This window comes from Crocodylus siamensis, chromosome 3, assembly GCF_052110815.1.
Source record: "Crocodylus siamensis isolate JL-2025a chromosome 3, ASM5211081v1, whole genome shotgun sequence".
NCBI classification, from domain to species: Eukaryota; Metazoa; Chordata; order Crocodylia; family Crocodylidae; genus Crocodylus; species Crocodylus siamensis.
Genome location: NC_143397.1, coordinates 3886003 through 3908561, shown reverse-complemented (window position 1 = coordinate 3908561; position 22559 = coordinate 3886003). Strand labels below are relative to the sequence as shown.

At 54.7% G+C, this 22559-nt stretch overlaps 2 protein-coding genes across 8 annotated transcripts in view; one reads left to right on the top strand and one right to left on the bottom strand.

Annotated features, from left to right (window-relative positions):
* UBE2R2 (ubiquitin conjugating enzyme E2 R2) overlaps nucleotides 1–11421 on the top strand; it is a 70037-nt gene extending 58616 nt beyond the window's left edge. Inside the window, exons 3-5 of the mRNA XM_090037605.1 lie at nucleotides 3858–3955; nucleotides 9502–9636; nucleotides 10407–11421. Coding sequence (XP_089893731.1) covers nucleotides 3858–3955; nucleotides 9502–9636; nucleotides 10407–10626 — 453 coding nt within the window. The 3' untranslated portion in view covers nucleotides 10627–11421. The remainder of the gene's footprint in view (nucleotides 1–3857; nucleotides 3956–9501; nucleotides 9637–10406) is intronic.
* A 4838-nt stretch (nucleotides 11422–16259) lies between these two features.
* Nucleotides 16260–22559, bottom strand: part of UBAP2 (ubiquitin associated protein 2) — a 124950-nt gene continuing 118650 nt past the window's right edge. For 5 of the 7 annotated variants that reach the window (XM_090037601.1, XM_090037603.1, XM_090037597.1 and 2 more), the window contains exons 24-28: nucleotides 22022–22121; nucleotides 21825–21932; nucleotides 20262–20329; nucleotides 18691–18882; nucleotides 16260–17156 (exon numbers count right to left, since the gene is read on the bottom strand). In XM_090037601.1, coding sequence (XP_089893727.1) covers nucleotides 17061–17156; nucleotides 18691–18882; nucleotides 20262–20329; nucleotides 21825–21932; nucleotides 22022–22121 — 564 coding nt within the window. In that variant the 3' untranslated portion in view covers nucleotides 16260–17060. Of the gene's footprint in view, nucleotides 17157–18690; nucleotides 18929–20261; nucleotides 20330–21824; nucleotides 21933–22021; nucleotides 22122–22559 lie in introns of those variants that run through there. The other 2 variants (XM_090037600.1, XM_090037604.1) reach the window with 2 other exon arrangements.

Below are 22559 nucleotides of genomic sequence, written 5' to 3'. Positions count from 1 at the left end.
AAGTACTGGGCTTATACTGTAACAAGGGAGATTTAGGTTGGACATTGGCAGAAGCAGCTGCTGGAATAGATTACCAAGGGGAGTTACGGGCTCCATTGCTGGAGGCTTTTCAGATCAGATTAGGCCCACACCTGTTGGGAATGGATGAGGTACGGCTAATCCTGCCTTGGAACAGGGAGATGGACTGGACGACCTCTTCCCCATGCTCCACGGTCTTGTAAGGTGTGGCAGACAAAAGGATCCAAGTGCTCTATAAAAGATGCTAATGAGGCAGCGTGGGAAGTCCATTGAGGGGGTTCTGATTAAAATGGGCTTTAAAGGAAACCCGATTTTAATCGCACCCTGCTAGGAATCGGATATCTGCCACATCCAGCTCCCTTGGCCGTCTGTTTCTGTTGCCAGGTCTGTGCTTAGCGCCAGCTTTAATGTCCCCCAGCAAGAGGGCTTCGGCGTCATGTGAAATCCAACCCTCGGGAAGCCCAGCAATCATCAGCCACGATTTCCCCTTTTGTCCTATCCAGTTACTCCCCCTCGTACCACCTTTGCTTACATCCTCCAGCTGTTTATAACGATCTCTTCTCCCCCTGCGGCTACACTTAGCCTCGTGTACCAGCCCATCCGGCCTGTCCTTGCTGTCCCTGTCCCCCGATTGCTGGTGCCAGGTGAGACGTCACTGCTGAAAAGGAAGAGCTGCTCCTTTGCCCTCCCTGTTGCTCCTTAAACTTCCTCTGACCTCCTGGCACAGCAAAGTACCAGCTAATCCGTGTGCTTACCCTGGGCTACAGCTGCTCCGCATGTCGCTGCGGAGGCCTTTCCCGGAGTTCAGCTTCCCTCTGCTGGACTCCCAACGGCACTTTCCTGGGCCAGTTTTTTGACGCTGGTGCTGTACACACTGGTAGGAAACATTAATACAGCCAGTGCAGGGCATAGTATTAATAAGCAGTTTGTAACCTCCGTATCTACAACTCTCCAAGTTGCAAGGACGGCGGGTCCAAAATCTGCTGCTTTCCCCTATGAAAAGCCACAAGGGAATTCACTGGTTTGTGTTCTCTGTACCTTTAGCACTGCTAGCTTTTATCTGGAAGCTCGAAGGTGCTGTGTTGTCCTTCTGCTTACTGTCTCCTGGCTGGAGAAGTATCCTGCAAAGCCAGCAAACCCTACAGCACGAGTGTCACTGATACGTTTAGGTGAGCACCTCAACATGTGGACAAAGGAACAGACAGCAGCAGGTGAAAAGGGCACAGGGATGTTTAATCGCTGCTCAGCTGCCATGTAGCTGCCTGTGTGCCTGCTCTGATGCTACAGTAAGTGAAAACTAAACTCGATCAGTTTAGCCCTGTTTGACTGAGTTTCAAGCTACATGCGTTTTGGCTTTCACTTACTATAACTAACATAGGGGCAGGTGCACAGACCCAGCTCTTGAATCAGCTGCTGTGTAGAAAATTCATCCCCTCTCCACCCTGCTAACTAGGCATAGTTTGTCCATGCCTTAAGTGCTTGGCTGGCATCCGTGAACCTGAAACCTTCAACTATGTATAGTGCGCCTGAGAGACCACAGTGAGATGCAAGGTTCCTTGGGTAAATGTGATCTCTTTTACTAGACGAACTAAATAGTTGGAAAAATTGTTCCCTGCAAGCTTTCGGGCACAAACACCCTTCTTCAGGCATAGGGAGAGTCTGCTGTTGTCCCTGTGCCTGAAAGCCTGCAGAGAACCAACGCCTTTCTTCGGGCACCGGGTCAAGAGCAGCTTGAAGAAGGATGTTTGTGCCAGAAAGCTTGCAGAGAACAATTTTTTCCAACTATTTTAGTTGCTCTAATAAAAGAGATCATTTACCCAAAGAACTTTGTCTGCCTGCGTCCTTTGACCAACACGGCTACAACCCGCTCCTCCGAAACGCAGCGCAGCATAAAAGCTGCACCTCGAAGTCAGTGCCAGATAAACGTGGGCTGTGTCTGTACTGCATGGGTGACACTCGGGAGGTAGCTTATCCTGTTGACTCCTTCAGAAGGGGAGTCGCTGGGATGCTGTGGTCTTGGAGAAGCTGTTAGCCTGGGTGCAGTGTGGGTGGGAAACAGTGATACCCCTGGAGTGCAAGTTCTTGGCTAGGGCAGGGTCTCCTCCTTCGGTGTGGGAGGACAGCACTCACTGATTGCTACTGAAATGCTGATAAGTCATTTAAGGATAAATGGGAAGGAGTGCTTGAGGCTGAAACAATCCATGACTAAGACTGTCACAGCAGGGCTCTGGCAAACCTTTACCAAGTGGGAGTGCTGTAGGCAGGCCCCTGCCCTGGCAATGCTGCTTTTAGTTGGGAGCGCAGAGTGAACCACGTGGGTCAGTCGGGTTCAGAACGTGGGAAGGCATCGTCGCTGAAATGCAAGACAGGAACGAGCTCTCTTGGCCACTGGCTGTCACTTTTCTTTGCTGTACGTTTTACTTGCGTTTCTGTAGCCTGCTGAGCAGAGCAGGGGTCTCGCTCTGCATAAACTTGCTGTAAAGGGGGTGGGAGGGCTGTTATCAAGGAACATCCATTTGGAACGGAAGGCGGCTCTCCCCGGGGCAAGTAGGAAGCGTAGAGGCAAAATTTACAAACTTCCTTTGTTGTTCCTGTGAAACGCAGAATAAAGCCAAGCTTGCCTATAGTATTGCCACTGTACTGTGAATGGTATCCACATGCTTGTGTGAGACGGATTCAGAACAGTTCCTAAAAGTGTACACACCAGAGGTGCAAATCTTAAATGTGCTGTTTCCCGTCTGTGTCCCCGATGGTCAGGCTACATGTGCTGTATGGCTGAAAGGATTCAGTTATGCACCGCAACAATCCCTTTTTCCTTTGGGATGTTGCAGCAAAGTCTTGTGCATCCTTCAGAGACCTTCTGCCTTCCCCTTATCTCCCCTCCCCGGGTAGTCTCGCGTGGTGTCTGGAGTTACTGAGTCTGGAAGGAGATATTCAACACCATCCCAACCTGTCTGATCCACTGTCACGTTCCAGCGAGAGCGCTGCCAGGGCTCCCGCCTCTCAGAAGTCAGCTGAGCACCTGCCGGAGGAGAGCACGTCTGTAAGAGTCCAGATGAGGGAATAAATGCACTACTCCTTTCTTTTACTTACAGACTCGCTAAGCAAGTGTGCAACTCGGGTGCAATTTTGTGCGGCGTTCAGTGTGCGTCTCTGCTACTGCTTAGGAAGCAGTAAGATGCTAAACTGTATCTTCAAAAACCTTGCACCCCCTGAGCTTGCCTGAGAGAGGTAATGCTATTTTATACTTGCTGACATTCTCTAGTCCCTTAAAACTTCATCCTCTGCAAGAAGTGAAGGTCATGGGTAGACCACTGTGTCCTCTGAAGGATTACCCGTGATTTAGGTGGATATTGCAGTGACCATTTGGAACGCAAAATCTGCTCTCGCGCCTTGGATCCCACGTGACTGCTGTTCACATATTGTAGCTGTCGGCGCAATCGGTTACAAACTAAGGAATTGTAGGTTTTTTGAGACTCATGACTTTTTTTCTTAGTATTTGCTGCCCTTCCTATATTTTTTGCCTTGTTGCAGTTTCTAAAAAAAATAGCTCAGTGGCTTGAACAAAAAACTTAATGCCGAGTACTGGTATGCTCACTGTCCTTAGGTGCAAAGACCATGGCTCTACATGTAAAGTAGTGAGTGCTGTTTGTACTGAGTGCTGTTGCCCATGGAGTTTAGTTGCATAGCCATCCCAACTTTTCTTTTTTTTTTCCCCCCCCCACTCCCAGGGTTTAGTTGTTCAAAAGTTATCCAAAGCACTTGGGTCAAACAGCACTTCAGTGGCTCTAATAAGGTGGCTAATGCATACTGAATCTTTCCACTTTTTTTTTTTTCAGAATGGAGACGTATGTATTTCAATTCTTCACCCACCGGTAGATGACCCACAGAGTGGAGAACTGCCCTCCGAAAGGTGGAATCCCACCCAGAACGTAAGGTAACCAAATGCCCCAGTGGAGCGGTGCACAAGGGCGTGGTCTGGACAGAAGCACTGTTGTAAAACGACCTGACGGAAACGGGGAAACCTGACTTAGCAACCATTGTAAACGACCCTGTTTTGAGGCTCGGCTGCCTGAACCTGGCAGAAATCAACAGTCTGAAATGGGAAGAGAGGTTGTGCAGCGTTTTTAATACAGATCTAACCTTTGTAGAGACTTCTGTTGTCAGTTGAAAATGGATTAATGAATCGACAGCCTTGTGCTCTTTCAGCCCTTTGCAAATCCACATTGGCCTTGATATTTAAACTATCATTCTCCTTCAGAGTAAGCACTTCATGGAGATTTTGTGTGTAGAAATGCATTCAGCATCAGTCTGTAGACTCGGAGAGAAACAGCTTTCAAAACGAGCTGAGTGTCTGTGCAAGCCAAGGAAAGCACTCCCTTCTTAGAAGTTGCTGCAGCCTTTAATGCAGCCTAGGATAGGTCTAAATAAGTGGGCAGGGTCTGGCCTGGGAGCAAGGACTGCACTAGACTCTGTCTGAAGCTTGTTTTGCTCTTTCCTGCTTGGACCTTGGGGAATAATCCTACTTCCTCCCTGTCGTCCCATGTGCGATCATCTTTCTTGTCTTCTTAATCTAGCAAGTGGCCACCCAGGTCTCTTCCCATACTGACCCAAGCTGAATGGACCTCACGTGCTCAAAGGCACTCCCAGATAATCCTTTTTAAAAATGCTAACTCTGCATAGCTTGCAGCTGCCCTGCTGTGGGATGTCTGACATACAGATGACAAAGCAGCCATTGCCACAGCAAACCGCTGACCTGCGCAGTGGTAATTGCAGCGAGAGGAATTCCCGGGATGTTAACTTTGTATTCCAAGTCTAAAGCTTTGTCAGACGCTGTACCAAAGCCCAAATTGAACTATCCCCAATCTGTATCCTGTTAGAAGTGTCAGTGTTGGCTCTTTCCACTTGTTCCCAGCGTAGTGGTGACTTCCACCAGGTTCACATCTTACTGTATCCTTGGATCGCTCCATGCCCCCTTCTTCCCTGCCTCTCTAAGTGGTAGGACTGAGGTCCTAGCCTGTGTGAGGGAAGCCAAAAGGTAGCAGTGCTGCAGCAGAAACCCCAGTTGTGGGTAATGGTTTGATACGTGGAGTGCACAGTCCCCAGATTAAAATTGGTGGCACACGTCACTCTGCAGTCTTTGGGTTGGATCCGGTCCATGGATCTCATCCTGCTGTGTGGGGCTGACCTGGCTGGGGTCTCATCCCGTCCACTTTTTCACGGCATGCTTCTGCGTGTACCAGTCTACATCCACTGGGTTAGCAGTGGGGAGGGGCAACCTTTTTTTAGCAGGTGTGGTACAGATTTGAAGCCTCCCAAGGTGCCACTCCAATCCCCACCCCATCCCAGTCTGCTGCTCTGCTTTCCGCTCCCTCTCAGATCTGCCACATGCCCCACACAGGCTGCCCGTGCATGTGCAGGCTGACCACTCCCCATGTGCCTATCTCAGCTGGTCTCTTGGCTCTTGCTGCAACTTCGGAGAGTGCAGCTGATGGAGCTAAATCACTTAAACCATGGTCTGATTAAGCTGGCCTGGTTCACTCGTCATGACTGGGGATCCCTAGCAAAGGGAGTGTGGTGAAGATGCTTGAGACCTGCTTGCAGGTCACGTTGTGCACAAGTAAACTCTCCTTGTCCCAGGTAAAAAGAGGACACTTGGGGCCCGGTTCACGGGTTGGGCAGTTGTCAGCCAAGGGGCATCGCGGCCCTGGACAAGCTGGTTCCCCTCCCTCCCTCCCTATCTCTCGGGGTAGAGAGCTGCAGTGGGGTGTCATGAGGACAGGGTGTCTTGGCAGGGACTTGGACCAAGGTGGAATAGGAGTCGGTGGCTGGAAGCTGGGAGGGAGGGAGGCAAATGCTTCTGATAAAGAAGGCAAGTAACTGGGAACCCCTGGCCTGTAGATTTTGGGATCTCTTGATCTCTGGAAGTCCTTGGAGATACTTTAGCTCATGGCCTGCTGCGGGAATTGGTGGGTGAAACATTAAGATTGGTGATCGTCCGCGGTGCTGGGCCCAGCCCAGCACCACTCTGGTCTTCAGTCCATGGGTATGGCTTCAAGCACCAGCCTTTGCTTTGGTAACAGACTGTGCCTCAGCATAGCTTGCATTTCCGTTGCTTTCTTAGCATTGACGGCATGTGGAAATCCAAGGCTGAAGTCTTTAGCCGTTAGGTGCAGAGAACCCCAGGAAGATGTGGGAGGTTTATCCTGGGTCCCGAAGAATGTCGGAAAATGAGTGACCTTGCTTTTGGGTCCCAGGGACAGCTCAGGCTTCTGCTTCCCCTTCTCCCTCTTTTGGAGTCGGAGGTCACCTGCACCCCTGCCTGCAGCAGAGGGGAGGCCTGGATCCCAGCAGCCTTGGTAAAGCTGGTGGTGATGAACTGCCCTCTCCTCACCCATGGTCATTTGACTCTTGTACCCTGCTGTCGGCCAGCCCAGGCTGTCCAGGTCTGCAGCCGGGGGAGCTGCTTTACGTCTCTGATCGTTAACCAGTTTCATCTTCCGGCTTGGGGCCTGCTCATGTCCCATCACCTGGTCAGGGTGTCCAGTCCCCAGCCACAGCACTCTAGGCCGGCAGCAAACCATGCAGCTGTATCTAGAATGCAAGAGGCCATCGCGGTGGTGTGTGAACCCATTACTTCCAGAGATGGGAGGTGAAGCGACGACTGGAGCTGTCTGGGATACTGTCCCCGTGTGCTTCTGTCTTTCACTTCAGCTTGCCCTTCCATAGAAGTACTGTCCCCATCTTATTTATGGGAGTAGGATCGAACCCAGTCTTAATCGATGTTTAGAGCAGTGGTTCTCAACCATTTAGGACTCAAGGAACTCTTTATTATACTCAAGGTTCCCCTTGGAAAATGCCAGCTCTTCCTTTTTCACTCTGACTCCGGCAAAAAACTAGAGCAATTCTGTTGCAAAGAACTCAGAAAGATGCTGGTGGGTCAGATGCTTTTAGCACTGGATTCCTGTCTGAAATCTCCAGCAGTATCTTGAGTCATGTTTGTACACCTAAGAGTGCTAACCTTGTGGAGCCCAGAGGCACCTTGGTAGAGCCACGGTCATCCTTCCTGTGGAAATTGGAGCGCTCCACTTGGAGCCAAGGTAGAGCTAGCAAGGCTCCTGCTGAAGTCGGAAGCAAAGGGCGTCTTTTCTTTGTCCATCTTTGCTGTGCATCAGGCAGTTCATAGAAGATGAGGGCTGGAAGGGACCTTAGAAGTCATCTAGTCCAACCCCTGCTCCAAGCAGGACCAGCCCCAACTGCGTCATCCCAGCCCAGGCTTTGTCTACCTGGGTCTTAAACGCCTCCAAGGATGGAGACTGCACCACTGCTCTGGGGAGCCTGGTCCAGTGCTTCACCACCCTCCTCGTGAGAGGTTTTTCCTAATATCCAACCTCAACTTCCCTTGCTATAGCTTGAGCCCATTGCTCCTTGTCCTGTCATCTGCCCCCACAGAGAACAGTTTTGCTCCAGTTCTTTCCACTTGCATCGCTTTGCCTCCCTGCTGACTCTGCCACGGCTTATCCTGGAAGCCTGACGAAACTCCCCGGAGCTGGATGAGGAGCCTGACCAAATGTGGGTGGCTGGATGCTTTTGAGAAACCTGTTTGGCGTCCCAGTGAACGAGCCCTTTCCTAGGGACTGTCCTCCCGCTATTCTGCTGCCTTGTGGTACCTGCTGGCTCTGCTCCACACACTTATTTCATCACTGAGCTCAGCATTGCCATCAAGAGCAGCAGTGGTGTGCACTTGCCTATTACTGGGATCCAAGCCTCCCCTCCACTGCCGTCTGAGGTCACCTGGGCCCCTGGCTCAGTAGTGAAATTATATATCACAGTGCTTGAAACCTGAACTCTGAGTGTGTTTCTTTATCCCGTTATGTATTCTATAACTATATATTATATGTATTGTATATATTTGGGCCGAAGATACATACTCGGTGTGTGTGTGCCCCCTCTCCCTCTCTGTAGATTTTGATGGAGAAATCAATCTATCAAGCCATCTATAATAAATGCATGGGCAGCGGGGTATTATTGGGATAAAGAAATGCACTCTGAGCATGTGGCTTCATGCGCTGTGGCTGAGGCCCATTCTTGTCTCCTGTTTCATAGCCCCGTCCTTCCACTGAGCTGCCAGTGCTTTTGTTCATGGGGCAGCTGCAGGCAGATGATGATGTGGTCAGGCCTGACCACAGCCTGGGTCCCTGCCGTGCCTTTGTCACGGGTACGCAGACACCAGGGGTGTTTGGCACGACCGCTGGGCAGCACTGGCCTTGTGTGAAGTGGCCCCACGGCTGCCTCTTGCCTGCAGCCTGGTCTCCTTCAAATGCTGTCCAGCAAGGGTGAACCCTGTGTCTGTCTCCTCTTCATGCATGGCCATCTGCTAGGAGTTATGTGCTTGGCTTTGGCAGATCCTCCTCCTCCGCCCTGCTCAGGTGAGATGGGCCCTTGGCAGTGCAGCTGGGGATCGCAGGAAAGTTGCCTTCCCCATTCTTTGTGCATTGCTCCAAGCTGTAGGCCAGCGGGCATAGTGCTAGGTTCAGGCAAGTAAAGCGGGACTCCTGCAGATGCCGGGCAGGAAGACCCAGGCCCCTCCTGGATTCTGTCGCTTGGAGGGGACAGGGTCTTGGCAGCTCTCCTCTCCCCCAGTGCTTGGCCTGGGCAGACAAGTCAAATGCCGGATGCTCCATTTGACTGAGGGTCGCATCCCGTCCGTGCTCCGTGATGGAGCCGGCAGGCCCCGTGCCACTGACCTCTGGCTTTATGGCTTACCAGGATGGGGTGGGGTGTTTGCGATGGGCCCCTCACACGCTCGCCCTGGGCCTAGCCTGGATTGCAGCATCTGCTCGCTGTGCCCAGATGCTAATGATCGTCTCGGCGAGAATCCAGGCGGGAGTTTTCAGCGAGTGAACGTGGTGGGGGGAGGTCTGGCAGAGGTACAAGGGCAGGCCGGGTATAAAGAATAAATGCTGCTGCTTTTAAAACAAATAGTGACTTATTTTGTAGTCAGTTGCTGCCTCTTTAGACCAGTAGGTCTCGTGAGGCCACGGTACGTTGTCGCTGGATCACCCCAGGCCAAGCAGGGCGGGCTACATCCCAGGAGCGCAGCACTGCTTGGCAAACCAAAGGTTGCTGCCAGTGCCTCAGGCCTGGAAGCTGCTGCCAGGAGCTCTGGGAGCGGGATCCCGGTTCCGCATCTGGAACGCCAGGGTCATGAGTCGATTCAGGACCAAGACTCAGGCTGGCACCCCGGCAGGGCTGGGCGGCTGTCTCGCAGAGACCGAGCGCCCCCTCGGCCCACGGGCTTGCTGAAGGTGGTGGCGTTCTGCCAGCCCAGCGAAGGGGGAGCCTGTCTGGGGATGTGACCACCCCCAGTTGGGCTGGCCGCTCTCGCTCTGGGTTACTTCCTCCTGGAGCAGGCCATGGCTTGAGCAGCACCCTACGGCCTGGCTCTGTGCTGCGAGGGCCTGACCTCTCTCTCCGTTCCAGGACTATCCTGCTGAGCGTAATCTCCCTGCTTAACGAGCCCAACACCTTCTCTCCAGCCAATGTGGATGCATCCGTCATGTTCAGGAAATGGAGGGACAGCAAAGGGAAGGACAAGGAGTACGCAGAAATCATTAGGTAATGGGTGCTTGGAGCAGGCGGCTCCCCCTTCTCCCACCTCTTGATCGCAGCATTCCCATGTCGGATGCCTGCCGCTTCCCTGCATGGGGAAGTCTCCTGAAGCCGGTCCCAGCTTCTCCTGTGGGCTCGGATGTGGTGTGAAAGGGGTGGTGGGACCTAACCCAGCTCTGCCATGGCAGTGGCGTGGTCAGACATGCCTGCTCACATGTCCCCAGCCGCTGTGCTACCCCCTTGTACCCGTCCGGCGGGGCAAGGCAAGCAGTTCACACCGGCTCTGTTGTTGTGTTCACCAGCTGGAGGCACTGACGGAGCCGGCTGCGTAGTGCATCTAGCACAGCAGTGTGCGTGCCTCACCCTCCTAGGCGGGCCCCACGCTACGGCCTGCCCCGGCAGCGAGCTGTAGCAGGTGGCTTGGGGCAGCACGTCGCGTGGGGCAGAGATCGGGAAACCAGCTCCGGCTGAAGGCCGAGCACTTCTGCTTGGGGTTCATAGGCCCCGGGGTCAGCTCCTGCGTGAAGCCACAGAGCTGTGTTGGCTTGGCCAGGCCCTGGGAAGCCGTGCAGGTGGAAATGACCGTGGGGCCTGGCGTCCAACAATCCTGCCCTGGCACCAGCCCGTGTCCCGAGCCAGCGCTCGAAGGGCTTCCCTGCCCGTGAGCCGGTGACCAGAGAGAGGCCTGTTCACCCCTGGTGCCCCCAACACGGCAAAAGCCCCTGACTGTCCAAACCCCGTGTTCACGCTGTTGTCTTCTGTCCCCCACCCCACAGGAAACAGGTGTTGGCCACCAAGGCGGAGGCGGAGAAGGATGGCGTGAAGGTCCCCACGACGCTGGCAGAGTACTGCATCAAAACTAAAGTGCCTTCCAACGACAACAGCTCGGATCTGCTCTACGACGACTTGTACGATGACGACATCGACGATGAGGACGAAGAGGAAGAAGACGCCGACTGTTATGACGACGACGACTCCGGCAACGAGGAGTCGTGACCTGCTCCCTCCGTGCCCCTGTACTGCCCTGTCCACTCAGGCCAGAAGGGAGCAGCGGGAACCTTGCAGCAGTCCAGCAAAAAAAAAACAAAAGAAAAAAAAAGAAAAAAAAAATACATTGCGGGGGGAATTGAGAAACTTTGTCTCCTGGCGTCTGGATCTGTTGGCTCCTTTTTTTATGGACTCGTAGAGACCCTCCGCAGTGTCCAAGTCCGCGCATCCTTAGCCCCAGCATCACTGTCTTATGATTTTTTTTCTTTAAAAAAAACAAACAAACAAAACCCCCCGTCCCCTCGCCCTTCACTTCTCTACGAACCATTGACGGCGACAGACAGGTTTGCTCTGCATTTAGGTCCTTGAATTAAACAGTCTTGCCTTGAGATGTTTCGTGTATTTAAAGCTGGAACGACCCCGTTGGAAGCTGGGCCTTGGGGAGTTCGCAAGCGGTGCGTTGACCAGGAAGGGGGAACAAGCGATGAAACCCTAAAAGCAAAGGCGAATGCAGCCAACCCACGCGAAGGAAATTGCCAAGGTCCAGCTGCTCGGTTCCAGCCCTAGCGCGTGCACATTCGTTTAGCCTGTGGTGGTGGTTTTTCCTCTCTAAGGTGTGGGACGGAGCGGGGGCCGCTGCGTGTGGAGCGAGGCGCCGTCACTGGAAGGTACAGTATTCCTCTCGGCTGGCTCCGCTAGGGAGCGCCAGCCCTGGGCCCTGCTCCCAGAGGGCCCAGTCAGCTTTGTCTCGTAAAGGCTTGTGATATGAACCCTCAAATAAACATGTAACACTTTGCCTCTGTGCACCTGAGCCCTGGGCTGCGCTTTATTTTCCAGACTGGTTTGCCATAGGGACTCGGTCTGTGCCCACCTCTCCGTGCTGCTGCTGAGACCTGCTCCCGCAGGCTACGGAGAACCCAGCCCCGCTCCCTGGGGCCCTGCCGGCGCGTCCTGCGGCAGCAGGTCTGAGCAGCCAGTGTTGGCCCACGGGCTGTGCTCAGGGTTTAGTGCCTGGAGTTTAACGAGCTACTGCACCCCCTGCTCGGAGCAGCCTGGTGCCGGTTTCTGCTGCCCAGTAAACACAGGGCTCCTGCTGATGGGCCTGGTAGGGCACGTGGGGGCAGCGGGTCTCGGTGCACAGGGAGAGCCGAGCTGGCTTGTGCCACAGCTGCCGGGGGCTCTTGCCGAAAGGTTCCTCGGGCTGGGGGGGATTTCAAATGCTTCCAGCGGAAAGCCGTCTCCCGGCTGCCCAGGACCCACTGCCCAGCTGCAGCAGCTGTCCTGGGTCCTTGGTGCTGCTCTGGCGCAGTGTGTCCTTGCCCGCTTGCCATGGGCAGAGCTCCCGGGGGACCAGGCACAGGCAGGTCCCCGCAGCAGCCGCTGGCTCAGCTTTGCAGCCAGCTTCCACCTCCAGGGCCCTGGCTCCCTGCCTGGCTGGGGGAGCTCAGGGAGAAGATCTGAGTGGCCCTGGGGTGAGCAGGGGCTGCCCCTTGCACCCCTGGGTTGGGCTCAGTCGAACCTGTGCCCACCCAGGGGCAGGAGCAGATCAGGTGCCCTCGCTGCTGCAAACGCAGACTCGGCTGGTAGCCTTGCTCTGATAATACCATAGGGCTGTCCCAAGACGTGGCTGCTGGCTGCCATAGCCTCGCCTGGAGCCGAGCGCTGGGTGCGAGGCCCCTTCAGTAGCGAGGGACCTGCCCCCACCTGCTTCGGGCACCTGAGCTGCAGGAGGGGCGGGATGGCCCACCAGCAGCCGCACCAAAGGGGTGCACTAGCTCCTTAAAAACCAATGGGCAGAGCAGGGTTGCAGTGGGAGCGCAAGGGAGGCTTCCCTAGGAGACTAGCTGCTGCCCTCCAGGCTGCGGGGGAGGCTGCTTCTGTGTTGGGCTGATGGCAGCAGAGGGGGAGGACACGGGCCGAGGCGGGATGGAAATGGCCAGGTGAGCGTGACTCCGGGGCCACGGCCTGCGTGACTCCGGGGAGTGAGGATACCGCATCTCCCAGGCGCTCGCCCTTGGCCAGCTGCGCTGTCCGCTCGCCAGTGACTTGTACCTTCACGCTTGGTGTTGTAAGCTGCGTTATCCCGGTTCTGTTCCCCTTTCATTTCGGTGAAACGAGCCCCGGAGCGCCTGTGTCGCCGCCTGACTTCTTGCCCTGGCCGTGCCATTGCTTGTCAACTTGCTGGGTTCAGTTTGCTTTCTTTTTTTCCCCTCTGTTGAGCTGCAAACAACTGCAGTTAGACTTGGAAACTCTAAGGGCTGGAGGAAGACGCACTTCCCCGACCCCTGTATTGTTCTCTTGCCTCACCTGGCCCCACCTGCATCGACGTTGCCACGCATGGCTCCAGCGGACTCCGATGCAGGCCTCGACCATCCTGAAAGCCAGCCGGCTGCACGAGATTTCTTGGTAGTTTTCTTAGCTAAACTCCCAGGTGGTTTTTTTGTTTGTTTTGTTTTGTCCCTTTTTTCCTTAAGGATCTTTTGCCAGAAAGGATTAATTGATACATTTTGTGTTGTCTTCCCCCTCCAGTAGTTTCTTTTGTCTTTTTCTGCACCTGTTGACTAATAAAATGTGAAATAAAGCTCCCTGTATTGGTATGGCCCTGGCACTCGGGTCCCTTTATTTACTTGCAGGTTGAAGTGCAGGGCTGCTCCCCCTCTTCCAGGGGTCCTGGATGCTCAGGAGCTTATAGGCTGCAGGAGCCTACCCGGATCATTAATGGGGGCAGGAGACCAGCCCTGAGACGTGTTGGTGCATCCATTCACCAAGGTGCTGGAGCCAATGAACTAGCTTTGTGGTTCTCCTCTTGCAACAAGTGTGAGGGGACCTGAGATTATGGGGAGTTGCAGAAGGGCAGGGTCCTCCAGGAGCTCAGATGCAAGGCACTAGGTTCAGGGATGTGCTTAGGAGGAAGAGTGGTCTTGTTCCTGAAGGCTGGTCTGCAACAGGCTTAAGTGGCTGGGGATGCTGGCTCAGCCTCTACTTAAACTCCCTTCTCCAGGCTGTTCCTGCTGAGCAAGGTTTTGTTCACACTAATAAGCTGAACTCTTAATTGAGCTCGTACTGGATTGCTGGGGCCTGTTCCCAGCCACTAGCAGGTCTGGTGCCTGCAGTGCTAGAAGTGTCACCTCATGCTCAAACTGCCCAGGGAAGGTCGAGTGCTCACAGGATCATCTAGATGCAAATCAAAGCCAGTGCCTGAGGCAAATAGTAAGAGCTGCTCTGGTGCTGCCAGCAAGTTACTCCTGCCTTGACCTCTGACTTGCATGCATCTTCTCAAAGCCAGTGCTACTGGCCTCATTAGCAGGAGGAAGGTGCCCTCAGCCCATCTGTGCATGGGTGCAGAGGCAGCTCAGGGCATTTAGAAAGCAAAAAAACCAACCACCCCAACTTGCAAAGCTACACAAGAGCGTGACTCCAGGGCAAGTAAAGGAGAGCCCTGCTGTAGCCAAGACCTGACAGGCTGCCTTATGCAGGCCTGAGTCCAGCAGCCTGCTGCAATGGTTGCTTTCCTGGCACAGATATGCCTGCCCGTGGGCCAAGGGCTGCCTTGGCGCTGGTTTCACTGCTTTAAAAAAACTAAACCCAGGTAGGGCTGTGTCTGAGTCAGCCTCAAGCTGGAAGCTGCTACCAAGGGCAGACTGCACCTGGTGACGCGCCAGTGCTGCCGGCAGGTGTAGGGCCAGCTTTCCAGTTCTCCACTGCAGGGCAGGCTGCAAGGAAGGGGACCAGTCTCAACTGGATACAAGATGATAAGGACAAAGGTAGTAGCCAGGCTGTGGACGTGGATCCCTGCACAGAAAAGCCCTGCCTTACCCACTCCAGGTGCTGCCATCACTGCTGGCCCACCCTGCTCTTGGCAATGGGGGCCCCTTATTCAGCTGTATCCTCATTTTGCCCAAGTTTTCCAATCATCTAAACTGCTCTGTGGCTGCAGGAGCCATCCTGGAAGCTAGCTGGGGCTACCATGACCATCTGCAAAGCCTTTGTGAGGAAAAGGTGCTGAAGACTATTCTTGGTAACAGGTGACTTACGATCCTGGGCCCCCTCCCCAGGACCCTATTCACACCTGAGCCGGTGGCTCTCACACCTCAGCGCTGGTATCAACCACCCACGTAGCACAGACCTCTGGCTTGTCCGAGCCTGAAGCGACTGGTGCACCACACCGCTTGCTGCCAAAACGCATCTGAACTGGGGGAGCTGATCTAGCCAGAGCCCCTGTAAGATGGCTGCTGCTGCTACTTTTCCTTTGCAGCTGCATGAAGGGGGCAGGGGCCAGGGGCCAGCAAGGGCAGCTCAAGGGGCAGTGGTGGTGGTGGTGCAGCAGTGCCATGTCTAGCCTCAAATGACTTCACTGCTCATTATAATGCATCAAATGCCTGCTTGCTTGCACTTCACTTTGACTATTATCAACCCTCTCCTTTTCTGTTCCACTAATCAAGCTAGCTTTTCTTCAGCAACTTTCTGGGTCTCATCCATGGCTCTGTAGACTATTTTTAGCTCTTCCAAAATCAGCAGCAGGAATAGTTTCAGCTTTTGGCTGAGCAGCCAACAGCTGCTGCCAATTCAGCAGAGACAGGGTTAAAAACTAGCTTCTGCCTGCGCAGGAAAGAAAGGGGGAGTGAGCTCTGATGAGGCTGCCCCTGTTCCAGGCAGCCATAACCCTGGAGAAGTCTTTTCCCCCTTCACGCAGCCTTCCCAGGACTCAAGTCCATGGGGCGTGGTATGAGACAGCATGGCCCATCACTGTCCCACAGAGGATCCCCATGCAACGGCAGAACAAAAAATAATCCATCCTTTACCCTTCACCAGTACAACTATAACCCTCCGCAGAAAGAGCCTCCGAGCCATTCTTCTGACCCAGCATCTTCCATCTAGAGGAGACAAGGCAACCAGCCACAGCTGCAAACAGACCCCATGCAGTCGCTTCTGGTTTAAGCTGGAAAAAAACACCCTGGAAGTCACCGATTTCCAGCTCCCTGGCACTCACCATCCCCACGTTTCCAAAATGAATGTTGTTCTGCTGGAGGGTGAAGAAAATGGCTCTGAAAGGGGTCTTTGGACCGCCGGCAGATGGACGATGGGGTGGTGGCCAGAGTATTTGCTGCAGCCTCTTCCTCTCCTTACCCGCTGCTGGACATGAACTGCTCGTAGCGCTTGGGGTGGGCAGGGTGAACTACCCGCTGTGGCTATGGGCATGGGAGGCTGAGGAAAAAAGAGGGCTTCTAGCAACACAAGAAGGGGACATTGCTGGCTGTGGGGGGCAGCTGAGGGACTCCAGGCTCTAACCCCACTACACCCAATACACAGCTCTGTACCTCAGTGATGGCAAAGCCCTGCTTCTGCTCCAGGGGAAGCCTTTCATTCCCTTCCCATTGAGGACAGACAAGCGGAAGGGTTTTGACCACCGACTGCTCCTGAAGCCCTTGAGAACGGAGACAGCACACAGCAGGGATGCGCTCAGATCTTTATTAGTAGGTGGAGGAAGGGCTAAAAGGAAATGAAACGTCTAAAACATTCACTGCCCGGGTGCAGGACAGGCCAGGGCCACCTCCACAGCCCTTTCTTCTTAAGGGAAAAAAAAGAAAAGGAGCAGGGTCTGTCCACAGCTCTGGCTGCCCCAGACAAGAAGAGGGATGAGACACAGCTGAGACTTTTATTTAAGAAACCGTTACATCATTTTTGCCTCGACCCCTGCAGAGCCGCAGCTGCCGCTTCTTGCTAGAGAACCAAAAAAAAAAAACAAAAAAAAAAACCTGTCGACTTTTCTTTATTTAAAAATTGTAAAAGAAAAAAGGTGATGCTGTTGCAGCTCACGGCTACGTAACAAAACTGCCCGCGAGTTCATCTTCTGACACCAGATGGGGCCCGGGTGCAGGGAGACTGGAAGAGGAAGGCCCAGAAACACACTCGTTTAAGGAAAAAAAATAGTAACAGCTACTTGTGGAAAGGAAAGACTCAAACCAAGGGGCCAACCTCCACTCTTCACTAGGGCCAGGCCTTCCCACACGCCCGAACTAAGCTGCGCTGCGGCTCCAGCTGCAATGGCACAGTTTGTCCGTCTGTCGGCAGAAAGCCCAGAGCGCTGGGAAAACAAACCAACAGGAAAGAAAACATAAGACCAACCCCGATGCAAGATGCCCTGGTGCAGATGGAAGTGAGGGATTAGTTTGCCCTACAAAGAAAATAAAACAGGCTGCAAGATGCAGAAAACCACATTTAGGCTCTATTACATTTACAAATACATACATAAATATATTACATACAACAGCAACTCAAAGAGGAAGCAAGAGAGTCGCAGGGAAGGGAGGTGGCTGGCTGCAGGGCTCCCCGTGCAGACGTTTGGCTGAGCAGTTACTTGTTCTCCTAATAGTTCCAGGAATGGGCATCGGCTCATCTTAGTTAGGGTTTTCCTTTCCGTCTCCCCCCTCCCCGGTCCCGGTCTAGTTTGTCCAGTACGGAGAAGTGCCGTAGGCGGTTTTGGTAGCCTGAGACTTTTGCTGCATGGTGCTTGGCTGATTGCGCTGGCCAGATCCGCCCTGGAAACGAGAAAGGAGCACACAGTGAGACGGGAACCCCCAGCACTAGGGGCCTGCTCTGGTCGCCTCGGCAGGGAGCGACCCCGCCTGCCCCGCTGCTCATCGCAGCCCAGCTGGCACCAGCCCCGGCTACAGCAGCTCTTGGGGAAACCGGTCTGCTTCCCTTTCCCCCCAGGGACCACTCCAGGCTTCAGCTGAACCCACCAACCGAGCCACCAGTGCTGCTACGCGAACATCGGGGGCAAGGCCCCCAGCCACCTGCTCTGCCCCAGGACAGGACAGCAGCGCTGGCCACCTCCAAGCCCCCTGCAGCCACAGGAAGAACCACTGCTGGCATGCCACATGCTGTGCAGGCCTCAAGGACCCGTCACAACCATCCAGCCACAGCTCAGCAGTCACGGGGCTCTGGGGCTGCGCTGGCTGTCAGCCACGGGGAGGCACCAACCCAAGCACAGGGCAGAGCTGCACCAAGCCCATCTCACAAGCATTGATGCTGCAGTGTGCGTCACCACCCCCCCACCACGATGTTGATTTGCCTCCAAGAAAATAAGCCCCTCAGCCCCTGGCCCCAAGACTTTCACCACCAAATTAAGTGACCTCCAGATAGGAAGGACTCGGCTGGACTGAGCCGAGCTGGGCGTCAGCACGCTGCACCAGGCCAGCTGGAGCACAGGGTGGCTGGGGGTGGATGAATGGGTAGATGGTGCGGAGGCAGCAAAAATGCCCCTGCCTCCCACCCAGTCACAAAGCTGATGCTTACAGCCAGGTTTGTCCTGAGATTTCTAAAGCTGATGCTCCAGTGACAATCCCTGTTGAGCATCTGTTGAAGTCACGACAAGGATGTGGCAGAGGCAGAACAGAGGGGGCAAAGAGCAGCCGCCTACAGCCCAGCCAAATGTTCCACTAGTTTATGGGGAGAGCCTCCAACACAAGCTCCCCCAGCGAAGAGGAGAGGTGCAGGGGCTGATGGGGACAGCCAGAGGCCATAACTGGTCCACAGCAGGGTGCGTATGCAGCTGGCACCTCCCCAGCACTTGCAAAGCCATGACCAGGGACAAGACCAGCTGGGCACCCCAGGAGACATGGCCAGTTTCTCTGGCTAATAATCCAGGATGCAGGAATTTTAGGAGACCAAGACCAAGGGAGCTGTGAGGTAGGTGAAGGAGCAGAGGGTGGCCAGCAAGTGGGGAGAGGGGAGATCTGCTGTTTTCAGCCTGAAGCAAAACTGGGCGTTTCACTGACTGTGAACGGAGGGGAGGGGAGGGGAAGAGAAATGAATGGGAAACCCCTGTGGCGCTAGTAGCGGGTAGCCTCATATTGTGGCTCCTCACATTTCTTTTACAGTCACCAACCAATGATCAACCAACCACAATCATAAATCTCAGAGATCGTTACATCAAGGTGCCCTGGTAAGGGACAAGCCAATCTCTGGCTCCATGAGCTGCCTCTCCTAGCACCAAGGGAATTGCCAGGGCAGCTCAGTCCGTGCTCGTCATAGAGATGCTTGGCTGGGGGCAGGGGCTCTTCCACTTACCTGCCCATCTTGCTGAAGGTGGTGATGCAGCATCTGGGAGTGAGGCTGCTGATGTGCAGGTAGGATATGGAGGAAGGGGGCTGGCGCGTAGCCGGGGGCCGCGCCAGGGTTCAGGGGCCCGGTGGATCCGAGAGCAGACGGCAGGTTGAAGGGCGGCGGGGTGCCGGGGTGGAATCCCTGCTTGTCAAACGTCTGCAGGGAAGCAACAGGCAAGCGGTGAGAGACTCTCGCAAGCGCCCTGGGGTGACCAAACAAGAACAAGAGTGGCCTGAACACAGATAACCGGAACCTGGCCCCAACCCCGGAGGCAAAGCAACCCTGGTCCAATGCATGCAAGTGCTTCGGCTCGGCACCTTCCCCCCCCTTCCCCGAGGTCCTGCAGCTGGCTGGCTGGGTGCTAGCAGCCAACTGAGCAGGCCAATGGCCCGGTGATCCCATCCCCTCTATTCATCTGTCCCTAGACTGCTGCGCTGCTCAGAGCAGGGGCAGGTGGCCAGCAAGCCCCTAGTGCCTGGTAGGTGCCTAACCCAGACATGGGCTGCTCCGCAAACAGGCAAGAGACGGCACTTGCCCAAGAGGTGCAGGAGCAGATCCGTTAGGCAGAACCACACCTAGGCTGATCCCCGCTGCCACATACACTCACAGCAGGGCCAGAAAGACCATCTTTAGCAGGAGGGATCACAGCAGAGGAGGGCTAGAAGAGACCGCGCGCACACCTAGTCCAGCCACCTGCTCCTGGCAGATGCTACACCTATCAAGCATCTGTAACCTGTTCCTGAACAGGTCCAGGGACTGGGATCTCACAGCCTCCCTAGGTCGCCTGTTCCACTGCCGAACCGCCCTTAGAGTGAAGGTCTGCCTAGTCTGCAACCTAAGCGTCCTGGGCTGCAGATTGAGGCCCTTGCCCCAAGTCCTGTGCCCCTCAGCCACAGTGAACCGGGACAGGGTGCTGGTATTTAACTCCATACAGGCCACAGGCTCTCAACAAAACTGGGAGGCTCGACTCGCTGCCAGCCAGCACAGGAGACGATGCTGCTTGGTGGTCGATAAGATGCGTGGAGGCCTTAAGGGAACAGAGGGAGTCAGGAGTGCTCGTCCTGAGCGTGTGTAGAGGAGCTCGCGTCCTCATAACCCAGCTTCTCTTCAGGCAGCGTCACAGCCCTGCGTTTCAGACACGGCAGCCCCAAGCCGCTGGCCCTACCACGTGTTAATCACCTCACCCAGCTAAAGCAGAAGGGAGACCAGGATGCAGCAAACAGCTTCTGTGCTAACTGCTCCTGCCACGAGCCAAGCTGGCAAAGGCAGCCTGGGGGCAGGGAGGGGAAAGGAGCAGTGGGGTTGCAAGAGGCCTGAAATTCCCGAGAACCAAACCGGGCAGGAGAAATGCCGGAGCCTGATATCGCCCCAGCTGAGCGGGATGGAAATCACCCCCCAGCTGCCAAGAAGCTCCCTGACAGGGAAGAGTCCTGCTGAAATGACATTAGCCAGGGAGCGGACGGCCTCGCCTGCAGGCACAGGAAGGAGGAGAGCACGGTAATGCTTCCCGGGCTGAGGGAGCCCCCGTTCCTCACCTGGGTCTTGTTATAGACTGAGCCACTGATATCAGGCACACCTGTGTTACTTGAGGTCACAGAAACACCTGGAAAACAAAAAGCCATTGACAATGAAAGAGCCAAAGGCAGCCCAACCTGAACCCTTTGTTTTCCTTGCTCTTGGCATCTCGGCTGTTCCCTGCGTCCTCCGCGCGCACCACGTGCTTGGTCTCCTGGCTGAGTTAGGCCGCTCCCCCCGGCCCCACCAGACTCCCCGCATCAGGAATCCAATCCGACCAGCCTACTTCCTGAGTGCCCCTTTTCCAGGCGGGTGCCAGTGCACGGGTGTGAGATACCAAGTCCATCGCATGCAAGCGAGGACACCACTGCTCCTTTGGGTGTCACGGAGGCGCACTGATCACCTGTTTGGATCAGAGGAGTCGGCCTCCCTCCCAGGTAAGGGAGCGCACCAAGCAGCACTGCTGTAACTGAGAACCTCCCAGGTGTGCATCAAGTGACATGACTAAGGCCTGGCTCATCCCTTCCCCAGGGGAGGTGGGCATGCAGAGGAGGCGCATCCTCTAGTAGGGGATTCGGGAGCATTATCAGATGCTCTGTACCAGGCAGCAGAGGCAGAGAAGAGCCACAGTGGGAGACGGTGAGGTCTGGGACAGTTGACTGCACTGTGGTCTTAGAGAGGTTCACCCATTGTGGCTGGGGCAACTCCCGAGAGAGGCTCCAAACCAAAGCAGGCGTCAAGCTGGCCAGTCATTCCTAGTCCCGACTAGATTCAGGCCTCAAAGGTGACAACGGGCTCACGTATGTACCAGACAAGAACTGAGGCATCTCTGACCACAGAGAAAAGATGGGGCTGGCAGTGCACTGGGAGGTGCATGCATCTCTGCACAGTTTGCAGAGCACAAGACAGTGGTTCTGATGGGAACTCGGCGAGACTTTTCTGCTGGCATTTGCTTGGGCCACAGCTGCATCAGCTGGTGCTCTGTGGGTCAGTGGGCATTTCTTAGGTGGTACCAGCAGCATCTGCAGAATTCAAGCATTTATACCGACCACACTGGTTTTCTAGCCCTTATGGCTGCAAAGAAATCACTACCCAGGCACAAATGGAGGCACTGAGTTAGGATCTGCAGACAGCCTACAATAGCTCAGAAAGGTGTGAACTGCTCCGCTCACCTAACTGGTTGTTAATTGAGGAGCCTGGCCACAAAGTGCAGCAACTTTCTTTATGTAACTGATGACCATTTCAGCGAGATCATCCAGCTGCGCTGGGATTGCAGGCACAGCGTTAGCACAGGACGACTACTCCACCACCAATTTGGAACTTAAGCTTCGAGCTTCAAGGTGCCACTGTGAACAAGCCGGACTTGAGTCAAGCCCTCGCACAGATTCAGCCACTCGGTCTGGACACAACGTGGGAGTGGGAACACTGGAAGCACTTTGGACACGGGAAATAGAGGGACAGCTTAGTGTGTGCCCCAGTTTAAGGCTGGTTGCTTTGCTGGCTTCCCAACACTGGAGATAGTGTCCTGCTAAGCCCTCATATCGTAGGTGCTCACAAACACGGCAAATTCCTTCAATGGTTACCTTTCCCAGGTCCAGTGCCAGCAGATTTGTTTTGTGCTTGAGATGACCCACTGTAGCCTCCTTTGCTGTAATCTCCAGCTGCCGTTCCCTGTGTTAAGTCATCATAGCCTGCCAACGTAGACAAGGCAGCGTGTTACTGTGTGCTGGCTGCACTGCTGGCCTCGAACTCGGCAGCACAGACAGTAGAGAAACCTCACCTGCTCCATAACCATGCTGTCCATAACCACTCGCCTGCTGAAAGGGGGTGGAAGCAGTGTTCAGACTGACGCCATGCTGCTTAGCTGATGCTGGAGGTACCTGCAGACCAAAGGAAGCAGCAAAAGGCATTTTCAATTAGAGAGCAAGTACATAGCTGGCTTGCACTGGTGTCTGGCTGTGGAGGCACCCCGTGTCTGCTTCCAGCAGCTAGCAGAACCTCAGAGCCGTGAAACGGAGGGCCTGGCAGCATAAGGAAACCAAGGATTGCTCCCACACCTCTCAGAGCAGTGAGAGTTACTGCTGCATGTGCAGGACAGAGCCAGGACCCACAAATTTGACCCCCGCCCAGCCAACCTTTGTCAAGCTACTCAGAGCCTCTCTGCTCCGCGTTCCCCAGCGCAAGACGAGGACCATGCCCATGCCCTCTGCAATCACACCAGCTTCGCTTGGCAACTGCGATGCGATGTTGCCAAGGGGGTGATTCACACGTATATACAAAGCCCCGAGCAACCAAGGAATCCCTCGATGAATCTGGCC